General features: G+C 38.4%; 2 protein-coding genes across 2 annotated transcripts; one reads left to right on the forward strand and one right to left on the reverse strand.

Annotated features, from left to right (window-relative positions):
- Window positions 1-89: 89 nt before the first annotated feature.
- LOC146458328 (tRNA-splicing endonuclease subunit Sen54-like) lies at window positions 90-10,712 on the reverse strand. The gene is made up of 11 exons (XM_085090819.1): window positions 10,609-10,712; window positions 9,365-9,529; window positions 8,075-8,138; window positions 7,153-7,236; window positions 6,267-6,314; window positions 5,949-5,996; window positions 4,771-4,823; window positions 2,678-2,901; window positions 2,020-2,086; window positions 1,086-1,190; window positions 90-621 (listed from the first exon to the last, which is right to left on the reverse strand). Exons 1-11 carry the CDS (start codon window positions 10,632-10,634, stop codon window positions 468-470), a joined length of 1,038 nt encoding a protein of 345 aa, XP_084946945.1. The 5' UTR covers window positions 10,635-10,712; the 3' UTR covers window positions 90-467.
- Window positions 10,713-11,387: 675 nt separating this feature from the next.
- LOC146458329 (uncharacterized) lies at window positions 11,388-13,426 on the forward strand. Its single transcript, XM_085090597.1, has 3 exons — window positions 11,388-11,595; window positions 12,241-12,412; window positions 13,087-13,426. The coding sequence occupies exons 1-3, from the start codon at window positions 11,527-11,529 to the stop codon at window positions 13,389-13,391; spliced, it is 546 nt and encodes a 181-aa protein (XP_084946723.1). The 5' UTR covers window positions 11,388-11,526; the 3' UTR covers window positions 13,392-13,426.
- The last annotated feature ends 93 nt before the right edge of the window (window positions 13,427-13,519 follow it).

A 13,519-nucleotide genomic window follows, 5' to 3' on the forward strand; every position in this document is an offset into this window, starting at 1 on the left:
ATTGCGTTTTAATGAAGCTATGGTTGCAATTAACACAAAAAATATCTTAGAGATCCCATGAAGTCCTTAGCTTTCACAATTAAATAATGTTCAGTTTTTATATATTTTGTTTTATTTCAGATCCTGAAAGTTTCGATAATTTTACGTACAAAACAACCATGCTGTCTTAGTGGGGATTTTAACCTCTCGGACGAGACAAATTTCTCGTTTACTCTCGTAATGGACTGTTCTTTTTCGAGAATTTCAAACTCCTCAAATGAGTCATATAGCTCAGCGTTTCATTGAGAAATCAGTTGACACGTGACAAACGCGGACGCAGATGACCTTTCGTGACACTTTCCAGATTTCGCTCGCCCCAGTGTTCCGTGGCTGGCGCTACAAGGGAGAGGAGAGAGGGAAATGGGCACGAGCGCGAAGCGAGGTCTACGCTGTCTTCAGTCGACTATCAAGTTCGTTAACTGGAATTTTTAACCTCTTGTAATGAACGTCGGACTATCCACATCCAGGACACTGTAAAATGAGATGTTTCCGCCATCCACCAAGGCGATCTTAAGCGGAACTGGAGAACACTGCTGGCTAAGAAACGTCAATGATGCTAGGGAAGGGGGAGGATCACAATACCTGAAAAGAACCAGTTTAACAGGTTTAAATTTAAGTTGGTATCCGCACACGTTCGTTGAAATACGATAATTTTGTATATTAGAGCCGTTTCGTATTTCAGTAACCCTTAAAACTTCTTACGAGGGATTTCTAGTTATCATTTGATTGTATGTGTTCCTATTCCGGTATAGGAGTCATTCACCACACCCTTTATTTGGAGCATAGTGCATCACGTGATACAAACACATCCTTATTTGGTGCATATTGTATCACGTGATACAAACACACCATTATTTGGGGGCATATTGCGTCACGTGATACAAACGCATCCTTATTTGGGGCATCTTGCATCACGTGATACAAACACACCCTTATTTGGGGCATATTGCATCACGTGATAAAGTGTCACCAATTGTAAACAAGGAACAGTATTTGGTGAAGGAGCAGGCGAGGACCTTATAACGCCCACATTCCATGTAACTTACCTGCACACAGTGATGCAAAAATCAGGGGGACCTGGGTCGGTTTTCTTAAAGTTCACTCCTGGCTGATAAACATCAAAAGCTATTCGCAGAGACCGCTTATCAGAGCTGAGTGTCAAAAGAAAAGCATGTCAAGAACATATTCATCTTCTATTCTAGTCTTCTAATAGACCCCTCTCCAAAATGGCAGCAACAGATTTGAATGAGTTAAAATTGAACTGAATGAAAAACTGATACCAGCTCTGGAAAGAGCGCCTTTACTTTAGTAACCTTGCAAAGTTTCAGCATATTAGGTGTTATATCAGCTTAGGAAATGTAAGATCAAATTTGAAAAATTTACAGACCTTTGTATGACTAGGGGTATACGTCATACCCCCAGTCATACAAACGTCTGTAAATTTTTCATTTTTCAGCTTACATTTTCTCAGCTGATATTACACCAGATATGCTGAGACTTTGCAGGGTTACTAAAGTAAAAGTGCTCTTTCTAGTGCTGGTATACGTTTTTAATTTTAGCTTATTTGAATTTTCGGTCGCCATTTTGGAGAAGGGTCTATTTCATCCCAACCTTACATGTATGTACAGCCGTTTTCTAACATCTGTAAATGTGTTCATTTTTTCTGAGCTGTTTCATCTTCTCGAAAATCTGCTGTTCTGCGAGTAATAAACATTTTCCAAACAAAGGTAGCATGCACTTACAGAAACAATCTTGAGACCGTTAAGAGTCACAAAGCGCAAAACAAGCCAACTTGAGTCAAACGCTGTCTAGTTAGTGGTAAGAAGCCGCGAATTAACTTAAGGAGGCAATTCAATATGACAATACGTCTGGCATTTAGTATAACTTGTCTAGACAAATTTTTCGGCAAGATACTGTTTTGATTTAACACCAAGTTCTCTAAACTGAGAAGAGCTGAATTGGAAATTATTTAATACTCGCCTTTCCGCACAACCAGCTTCTGTCATTCTTTGATTCTTGATTACTTGAAGCTTCGATAAAATTGCAGCTAAAAGCAAAGGTATTTTTCTGGTTAAAATCTTAAAGAACATGTACGATCCTTGAAATAAAAGCTATTGGCCAGTACTTTCCGATGTTACTACTTATTGTGCTGTACAAAGTGATTCTAAATTTAAAATCTAAGGATGAAGTTCAAATGTGGGACCAACCTTCAAATAAGAGCTACTTAGCAGCGTTGTTTAACTCAATACTTTCCTATGATGTCACTTGTTATGCTGTACATGTTGGTTTTGATGTTTGATATACCACGGTGAACTCAGCCTTTAAGTATGACCATTGTAATATTCAAACGGAAGCTTTGAGAAGTATGTACATTTGCTCCAAGGTCGCATTTCATTTTTCATTTCTTTTCCAGTTTTTCGGACTGTTCACACTTTGGCAATTTTAGTTTATCACATGAGTCTTTACCAAACTGAAAGAGAGCGAAGTACACTTCTGATACTGGCATTCATCCTGGAGTTTCCTGAGACAAGGTCAAGGCATATATTTTTATATCTTTCTTCATAAAGGAACATCTGATTTAGCGAAGCTAGTTTAAACAGTCCTGGCATTAAACAATCTTTTAGTACATGTAGCACACCTGTTGACGTAGCCTCTTCAGGTCTGACAAGTGGTGTAATACCATCTTTACTGGTCCAAAGATGCGATACAGGGGAGGATATCACTGGCTTAACACTCCCATCGTCACCATCATCACATACACAAGCCCTGTCTTCATCACTGGTAATACTGGAAGGCTTCTCTTTCGGTTCCTTTTGCTGTTGATTTGCACTCTCTGTTTCTGTGCTGGTTACACTCTTATTTCTGAACAAGACAAAAACGAACACTTATCTTCTAGGATCCTCAGTCAGGTTTTCATGTACACTTGGAATCTAGAACACCTATCACTATGAAACTCATACATTTGAACTGCAGAAGAAAGAATGAAGAAATGAATGATCATCGCAGTTATATACGCAACTTAAGCAGTTTTACGAAAAACAAAAAAAAAAAAGCCTGAAAAATATGCAGGCTTGAATCCCTGTATTTTTCTTGGGCTTTCTTTTCGCTTCTGTCGTTTATAACTGCGATGATCATTCACTTATTCACATTTATAAAAAAATAAATTGAAATAAAATCACGTTAGTTAAGTGTCAATAGTCATTCAGCGCAGAGCTCTAATCGGGGACACTTTCCAGATCGAATTGAAATTTGGAAATATTGGTTTTTGAGGAGAGGGGAAAACCGGAGTACCCGGAGAAAAACCTCTCGAAGCAAGGACGAGAACCAGCAACAAACTCAACCCACATATGACGCCGAGTCTGGGAATCGAACCCGGGCCACATTGGTGGGAGGCGAGTGCTCTCACCACTGCGCCAGTTCCATTCGTTTTGTCGCTGCAGCTACCTGGAGTGATCTAGACGACAACTTGAAACAACTTAAAGTCAAACAAAACTAAAACTGAATCTCATACAGGCCTATGTATAAACAAAACAAAAACTTTATTTCGTGATCGAATACCATCTCAGCTTTCAACTGGTACTTATTAACTTCCTGACCTTTTAGTTATATTTATTTATTATCATAAAACTACTTTTTTTCTCTTAATCCTTTTCTCATGGTAACGCTTTATTGCCAACAACCTTTAAGTCTAAATATTCAATTTTGTTACTCAGCTGAGCTAGATTAGCTCAGTATTAAGTTTTTCTGAGTACCTTTTACCTATCCCGTTATCTTTTTCATTACGTTTGTAAATATTTGTTTGTTTGTTGTATTTTTTAAGGAAAGTTCTTGTTGTTGTTGTTATGATGAAACGTGAGTCAAACTTGCGAGTTGTAGGCTTTCAAGACAAGGTAGGAGACTAATAAACTACAAATTAGATTGTTACTGTAAATAGAACTTGGCTTCAAAGTACACATCGTTGCTGTATTTTGTTAACAATGAATCAATAACCACGAACAAGATTACTGCCTGCCAAATCATTAACCATCATGTATAGCTCTGCAATACATGTGCTTCACTATACAGACATGTAACAATTTTTCTTCTGTTGATGTCCATATTAAAATGAATAATTTATTTAATAAGATATTCACGACAATTTATTATTATAGAAAGTTATGGTTGTGTGTGAGAATTCAGCTCTTTAAGCTCTGGTCAAACGGCGCATGATAATCAATGATCGTCGATGACAGTCGATGATTGTTAAAACTCGCGCGTTCGTTTGACCATCGACTACCGTTCACTTTGAGCGTGTTCAAATTCTTCATGATAGTCGATGATAGTTTTTCGGTCAGCTGTTTTCCGCTCTCCTTTCTTCTTTGATCCTCTCCCTTGTCCTTCCCTTCTTCCACCAGCGCTCTCTGGATTCATTTTCCTTTAGTTCTTCCAGCAACTGAAGGAAAACAACGCATGCAGTGTGCCACCCTCTTTTGCCGCGAAAATTCATACCTACGAAGTTTTGTTAATTAACACAACGCCATGTTTGTAATGTTATTCTCGGCAGGTGCCTGACATTAGAGTTTCACGGTAAACTCTCGTCGGCTATCACGAATTTCTTTGAGCTGTTTGACCACCCGCTTGATTGTTGATAATAGTGGATGATAATTTTGACTACCATCAACTATCATCGACTATAATACGCCATTTGACCAGAGCTTTACATTATTGAACTTTTGATTTCTGATCAGATACCTTGATGAATGCTGTAACACTGTGAAACCCAAGCGTAGAAAGTAGGCGTACACCTACAGGTGAAATAAATGTGAAAACAAAATCAGCGTTTTTTTTTTCTGTTAGAAACAGTTAAAAACACACATCTAACTTTGCTGTGTAAATACTATGCCCATCTTTAGTTGCAGTGTGGGAGCAGTATAAAATACAAAATGATATCGGGATTTTATTTATAACTCAATTAACCCTTGGAAGCCAGGAATGGGGGATGCCTTAAAAAAAGCTTATAAAAAAGTCAACTAACGCCCGAAGTAAGGGGCTTTTTAGTATTGTTAAGATTTTCCAGCATCTAATGTACACGGCAATCTCTCCTCTGCAGAGGCCGTGAGACCTGGCACTACTCTGCCAGCTTGCAATTAAAGCAGTGACAAGGTCTTTGCATGTTATGAGGTTTTTAACGTTACAATTTCAAATCCAAAAAAGTGAAAAAAATTATAGTTTAAAACTTTTAGTAAATCTCAAGTCAAGTGCAACACCTAATAGAAATGGGCGCCTCTTTTGTGCTCGAGCAAACACAAATAAGGAGAATGAAATTACGAGGAGTGCGGGGGTCAAGTTGAGATAAATAAGGGACTGGAGAGAGTGAAATAACGAGGAATGTGCGGAGACGATGGGAAGGGAGAAGAGAGACGCTCTTCCCGTCGTCCCCCATGCTACTTTTCCCCCCTTTTCCGTTTTTCTTCCCATTTCTGACTTTTCGCTCCTTTTTATTGAAGGAGCCTCTACAGAGGAGAGAGTACATGGCATATGTTTTCATTTCTACCAAAGTACAGGCTTGGTAGTAACTTAGTCCGCCACCCGGGGGGGGGGGGGGGTACTCTCTTATATGGGCTATATAGGTATGTGCGGCGCCAAAGCGTATGGTTTTTCGGCTGTTTTGGTCATAAATAGGGTATCGCTTTTAGTCATTTTGCCGCCATTTTGGTAATAAATAGGGTATAGATTTTTGCACTCTAGTCCTGGGTTCGATTTTTTTTTAGAAGAAGCTACTTCAGGTCATAAATAGGGTAGGGAAAATCGCAGATTTTGGTCATAAATAGGGTAAGGGTTTTGGGAAGCGGGCCGCACACCCCTACCCAATTTTTTTTTGAGTACCCCCCCGGGTCCGCCAATTACTAAACATGAAAATCTTCACTAACCAGATAATGATCCGGAGGGAAATCATCTGATAACATGGACATGTAGCCCTGCAGAGAAGAGAGCAATAACCTGTTTAGAAATTTCCATCCCAAGACAAAGGTCGTAATCAATCACAGAGAAGGCAAATATTGAATAATGAGGCAATCTGCACCGTTTGCAATGTCTCACATGGTTGGTCGAGAGGACAAAAGAACGAACAACAGAACAATGCTCACAACCCTAAAAAACAATGTAGCTGCAGGTTATCACGGTCCAGTGAAAATAGAGCTTTTGAAAGGTGCAAGTCTATTGGGAACGATAACCTGTTCCTGACTTACCTGTTGAAAAGACATTGGCAATCCACCGTAAAACAGCTCTATACTTCCCTAAGATAACAAAATAGTTATTCTGTAACTGCTGTTTGAGCTCAAAAGTCATGTCGTAAGTAGGTACATGTAAATTATGATCATCCGGGTGAGTGTAGTCCTGAGAAGGACTGCTTGAAGTGACATTGACTGATGTTTTGAGCAGAGATCATCATCAAAGTCAAATAAACTGTGAATTGTCAGTGTCTGGTTATTGACCTGATTGGTCAATTTTTCAAGCTATTGATCATCATTTATTGTTAAGGAGGCTCATAAGGGTTTTTTTTATTATTGTAGTGTTTGTGAAATGATGAAAGGTTACAGAAAATTGTATCTGATCATGTGGATAAACTATAAACATGATACTTGGTAACTTTGTTGTTAGACAATAATTTAAGGATAATTTTGACATCATTGCGGTTACCATGGCAACAAGTCAGCTCCACAAAAACGACCTCTAAATTTCAGTTTTTGCAAAATAATTAGGTCAAAAACTATGTTGAAGTGATCCACTGTATTTTATTGCTTTGTTGAAAAGCACTCTAAATAATTTAATTCCTCTGGTAATACGACAAAAAAGTTATCCAGTAGATTATTAAGGTTCAACTCCTGTTTGGAGAACTTGGATTTCCTTTTTTCCAAGTATGCCTGAGTCATTGACTGAGAAATACATCTATCCTTGACTCAATGTTGTTACTGAACAGTAGCAATAACTCAACAAAATTTACAATTTTCAGAGGATACCATTACCTTCAAAACAAGAGAACACTTAATAACTAAAGGTAAAAATCTCCCATTCCCTCTTGGGGTAAAATTGGTATTAGTTGCTATTTAATCTTTACCCATTTTTATTGTGTACCTGCTCCAGAAGAAACAAAGCTTCTTGTGGCTGTAACAGCATTTTGCCACCTTTTCTCTGTCCAAAGTGCTGCCAATGAGGACCCTACCAAAAAGAACGATTTTTTTTTTTACAAAAGAAAATAACTAATCCACAGAAAAGCTCAAAAAGGCAAAACATGGGATGTGAAATTTTGTTTTTGAATTCATGCCACTGCTGCTGACAAGATATTAACTGAAGGGTTCTCTTAATTAAATATAAACGATGGTTTATACAAAAGTTAAATAGTGACATTTGTTGTGTCCTTATGGAAATAAGAATATTTGACCTGTAGAGAGAGTGTGCAGTTCCTGAAAAAATCCATACCCACCCCATGGAAGGTCATCGGAAATTCCTAGGGTGAGGGGGATCATAAAAACCAAACCTTTTGGAAGCAAAGTATGAGGCTAAACTGGAATTTCTTAGGGGGGATGAGGGTGCAAAACAAAAACCTTCTGTGGGGAGAGTATGGATATTATCTGGAAGAACAGCGCAATCTCTTTTTTATTATTATTATTATTATTATTATTATTATTTTAATGCATGCATATTTCTAAGGTACATTCAATTTGGATAACAATTATAATAATCATTATTCCTGACAACTTCTTATGGTTTAGATAAACATATATACAGGCAAAAACTAACGATAGAAGAGTCCTACGTTTCGGCAACATCTTGGTGCCATTGTCAAGGGAATCGCATATTTAATTTTAGTTTCCCTTGGCAATGGCACCAAGATGTCGCCGAAATGTAGGACTCTTCTATCATTAGTTTTTGCCTGTATATGTTTAACTTCTCATGGATGCAGTTTATAAAATAGCTGTATGAATTACAGTGTTGGGCCTCTGAGTACAAGACAAATTGTTTTAATGTGAAGCAGAAAGAAATGTTCATTAATCACCTTTGCCACTGATACCTCAACCACTCTTTCATCAGGTTTCCAAGTTCCCACTGACAAGTTAACCCTGTCAATAACAAGGAAAAAAATTGTAGACCTCAAGTTATGAAATATTAATAATTTTGTTTTGTAACAAGTGGTAGGGCAAAGAGCAATACCCACCAAGTACCCAAGCATGTTTCTTTCTTAAGAACTAAATTTTGGTACATATGTGTATTCATGCCATGACATATCTATCCAGAAAATGATTTTCTTATGAGAAAAGAAAATGCCTAGGGACCATGACTGAAGCAAAGTTTGAGTAATATTTTGTAACCATAAAGATGTTCAAAGGTCTGATCAGTTAAGTTTATCATAGCCAGAACACAGTGTTACCTTGTCTTGGGATTAAAAGCTTCATTTATAAGCACTACTTTGTTGTGTTCTCTTACTCAGACTTGTTTTGGAGGGAGAGGGTGAGGGGAAAGGGGGGAGGAGGTTCTCTGCCAGATGCAGATTTTTATTTTTAAGGTGGAAGAAACATGAAATAGAATTAGGGTGGGGGATGAAACAAATTTTAAAATCTAAAAAAAAATACCACCTGGTCCCTTCCTGCATCCAACACTGGAGTTGTTGAGGGAGGGAGGGAGGGAGAATTGGTAGGGACCCAGACTAAAATGGACAGGAAGCAGGGTCATTCAGGAGGTAGGAACACATCTTTTATTAAACAGCTCTTATTATTCTTATTGACGATCACCAAATCTGCCATTATCATCATCATTACCTTATCGGCATGTGTTAGAATGCCTGGTAGAACAAGATTTCTCAAACTCATTAATAATCCATGAAGAGAAGACAAAGGAAATCACAACCGTGAAGGAGGTTTGGAAATGTGATCTTAATTATCATAAAATTTTGTGAACTTTTGCTTCGAATTTCTCCAAGAATTATCAATAGTTTCAGAAGTTATATCAAACATGAGAAGAGTGTTTCCTCCTATTTCCAAACCCCTCGAAGTTGGTTAAAAAAAAACTTGGCTGTGCCTCATTTTTCCAACCTACTTCTCGGTGTTTGGGAATCGGAGGAAACACTCTTCCTCGTGTTTGATATATTACGTCACAACTAGTAGGTACTATTGTTATTGAATGGTACACAAAACATGTGGCCCTCAACCTTGTCTCCAGGGTATTTGTGATATTAAAAATGGTGGACATTGCCATCTGCCATTTTCAATGTTGCAAAAACCCTGGGGATGAGGTTGAGTGAGCCTTTATTCTGTGTTAGTTTAGCCAAAGAATGTACAAGAAACAATACTTTTTATGAATCCTCTGTTCTTTCAACACATCTCTTTGTTCTTGCAGCATGGATTCTAAGGCTTTATTTTCCTGATCATTGTCGAAATCTGGAGCAAAAGCTTTCGGCCCTCCATGAAGTGGTAAATTAAAAGGTTTCTTGTTTTGTGCGAGGAGTTCATCAGGGCTGAAAATTCAGAACATCATTGAATCAGTTTGACAATAGGCCATTTTACAGTTGTGTGCTTTGTGACCTGGCCTTGCATTGGAAGCGAGGCTGGGGGTGACCTTGTTTTGATACAAACCTCACTGCTTTCATATGTAAATGCAAACTAGTTAGCATAAGAACAGCATGATCTACATATGAAAAGCAGTGAGGTCTGTATCAAAACAAGGTCACCCCCAGCCTCGCTTCCAATGCAAGGCCAGGTCACTTAGTACACAACTGTAAAATGGCCTATTGAATTGAAGTATCACACACACTTTGCTGTACAGTTTGAATGCAAACCAAAGCAAATAAGCCAAGAATGAGCCTAGATTTAAGCCTGATTAGGAATAGCTAGGCTTGATCCTGCCCCAGGTTGGCTTAACTGGAGATCTGCAGCATCCATTTTTGACAAGTACATGTATAAACTGAAATAAGACTTGAGTTAAGGTTACCTTATACCTTCAGAGGTGTCTCTCGTCCAAGCGATGTAGCGGCGATGTAGCACGTCCAGTTTAAACTGTAGATACCTTTCGGATAGTAGCTAGTTTAACATATAAACAACAAAAACGTGTCTGCGAATTTTTTCTTTCGAAATATTTTTTCTCCGAGAGCCATTTTTGTACGATCACTCCGCAATTTTTTATCCTATTTCGAAAATGTTCTGTAACTTTTCACTGCGATTGAATATGGCAAAACGTAGACACTTTTTTTGCGTTTTGGGACCGGAAACTGAGGAGAAAATTAAATTAGCAAAAAAATTCGCTTTGACTTGTAGCTTTCAAAAGGTGATTAGGACGCTCACATTTAGAGGTCGTGCAAAATTCGACAATTCACTTTATTTCAAAACTCTTGGTATAGTTTGATAGCCAGCTCTATAAGCTTTAATTTGATATAAGGGTTCAGGTATCTAGAGTTTAAACCGAACGCGCTACATAGCTTGGACGCGAGACACCTCTAAAGGTATAGGGTAACCTTAATTTGTATCCACATTTGCTCGATTTCTAATAAACCTTTCGCAAAAAAACAGAAAAATGATGAGTTTGTTCTCACTTTCTTACCAAAATAAAACATTCAGGTGGGACATGGTTCCAAAGGCATCAAAGAACTACTGTCGAAATCTTGAAAAACGTCCACCAGTCCGCCATCTTGAGCTTGGTTGCCTCGCCAGAAGCTAAGGTTTCTCTCCCCAGGATCTCGCAGTCCGTGCCGCCCGTGCTTCCCTCCCAAACTGGTGCCGCGCTCGGTCTATCTGATATTCAACGACTGTCATATTCAACACATTTTAGCACTGCCCAAATATATATGGGTGCACTGAAAATTCTTCGATCGTCGTCAACAGATATCCTGTGATTTACGTTATTTCGTCTATGGGGTGAAAAATGGCAAAATGGAGATCGTTTCCAGCTTTTCTGCAATAAGACTGTGCTTTGTTATCGAGGTGTTGAATAATAAAACAATTACCCTGCTCAAGGCTTGCGGAATATCGCCTGATTTTAGCCATATGAGCGAATTCGCAGGATAATTGTTAGATATCTGTAGGACTCAGGCCAGACATCTAATCTGTCGAGGCAGACAGGATTTTTTTCTTTGTTTCTTTTTCTTTTTATTAGCGATCACGATTTTCAGGAATAATTCTGTTCAGTATAAGCATTGAACAAAGTACGTTTTGTATCCGGTTTAACTGACCAATAGTCTATTGTCCTTTAAAACCACAATCTGCACCTTCATCACCTCTTGTTTATTTCTTTTCTCTTTATCAGTAACCGATGTTTATGGTTAAAAAAAAGTTGTGATAATTTCTATTTTGGTGCAAACGACAGTCAGCATAACTTTCTGTGATCGTTTATGTCTCCTCTCTTCCAACTGCCCAACACTGAGATCAAGTTACTCGAGTTGTCTCTGATAATCTGACACAATCATGAACGTTTGAAGCAATAAACACTGGCGACAAAAACCGGTCCGCTTTTAATTTCACGATGACGAAGCTGTCCGGGGCTGTGAAACCTGTTCTGGTGTTCGTGTACCCGATCCTCCTTGGACTTCAGGTAATCATATTATGCATTTTCATAACGCAAAGATGCATTAAAATGATGTAACGTGATCACCAGTTTGGGTAATTAGAGAAAGAGTTTTTTCAACAAAAGCAAACTTTTTCTTTGCAAGATGCGTGTATACCTTGTTACTTAACATTTTTACTGTTGAGTTAGGGATAATTCATTAATTCATTAATTTTTTCAAAGATACTGCATAGGGGAAATATCGGCGTAGCATAGATCAGATTTTGTTTGAAAAGTTTGAAAGCCGAAAGCAAATTTTTTTGAAAATTCCCAAAACTCAAAAAGAAGATCTGCCGTGGGGCTTGTGCATAATATAACAGGTGAAAGAGATCTTTCAGCTGTAGTTAGTTTTATATGAATTATTGAATATGTTATTGACTAGATAAGAAAAAATGTAAACAATTACTGTTAAAACATGCTTTGTTTTAGGATCTTCTGAAGTTTTTGCGAGTATTTATTAGTGAATTTCTTATCTATTACTGGTTTAGTTTGGATATTTCTCGTGTTTTTTTCCGCGGATCGATGTTCAAGCAGACTCAATAATATCAAGCCGAGGGCGACAATACGTTTCATCCGTCCATCCCCGCAAGTTTTCTACACACATTGATTTATTTTCTTTTGTTATTGTGTCAGGACCCATCATGCTCCGCGCAGAACAATGACGTATTCATCCCATCGCCTAAGGTAAAGACACTAGAGCCCAAGCCCACGGCATCAACTCCGTTACCTGTGACGGAGAAGAACTTGTGGGGACTAAGACTGTGGCAGGTGGTGGGGTTTACGTTCGTGGCCACCATTTTGCTAAGTAAGTGTTATTATAAAATATTCGATCGACTTCCGTAAGGTAATAAAATGTCGCAATGACTTTGGAAAAATCAAAACGCTCTTAATGACGGTGCCTCCTGACTGTTGTTGCTGTTTATAACTATGCGGGAAAAGTAGATCTTTATACGGACTATCGAAAATCCTAAAAGAACATTGGGGATAAGTAGCCACGTTTATTTCAGAGATAACTATAATTCTCAGATAGCTTTAAAGTTCATAACAATGTATATATGGCAAATTTTTTTTCTAAATTGGTTAATTATCTCTGAAAGATGAGTGGTTAAACCCAATTTTCTTTTGGGATTTCAATGTACCATTACATTTGTTGGAACGACTCTTAAAGGGGAAGTATCACGCAAATTTGCTGTCATTTCAAAACCCAATAATGTTTGTCTGTCAGCAGAAACAACGAAATAATTGTCAAGTTTGTTATAAATAATCCCCCCAGTGCAATAAAACTGTCGCTTAGTGCCTCTGGCCAGAGACAGGGTAGGGCGGTATGGATTGAAAAATGTTACGCTAATGATTTTCAAGTTCTAGCATTTTTATTTCCAAAATGCGCTAGAACAGATCACGCGTTGTTCCTTTCAAGAATTGAGTTGATTTCGTTCCTCTCGTCAGGTTCAATATACCAATATTCTATTTCTTTCTCAGTCACATTTTGTTGCTGTCTTTGCGACTGTCGTATTCCAAAGACAGGTTACGAAAAAGAAGACGAGTCGAAACACGACAGTGACTGCAGTGACAGTGAACCAGTGGCTGCCCCCTCCAGACCACCGCAAGGAGGGAAAAAGCTGGCAAATGGCTCCGATCCACAGGTGACCCAAGAACAGAAGGCAGTGAACACTGGACACACACCGGGTGAAGTGAATAAGGCTTTCGATAACGAAGAAGGAATTGTTCCACAAACTGAAAGTTGGAGGGGAATTCAACGAGTTACACTCTCTCGTGAACCATGATTTTGAATGCCTTTAGTTTCTGCGTACACGCGTTTTCACACAGTACATACTGCCGTTTTAGCTTGCACTGAGGGGTTTCCGCGACCTCGTTTCCAGCGTTTGTCCTTCAAGAGAAAAGCCTGGGAACG

The sequence above is a fragment of the Pavona decussata genome, unplaced genomic scaffold, assembly GCF_977016875.1.
Source record: "Pavona decussata unplaced genomic scaffold, jaPavDecu1.1 SCAFFOLD_233, whole genome shotgun sequence".
Taxonomy (NCBI): domain Eukaryota; kingdom Metazoa; phylum Cnidaria; class Anthozoa; order Scleractinia; family Agariciidae; genus Pavona; species Pavona decussata.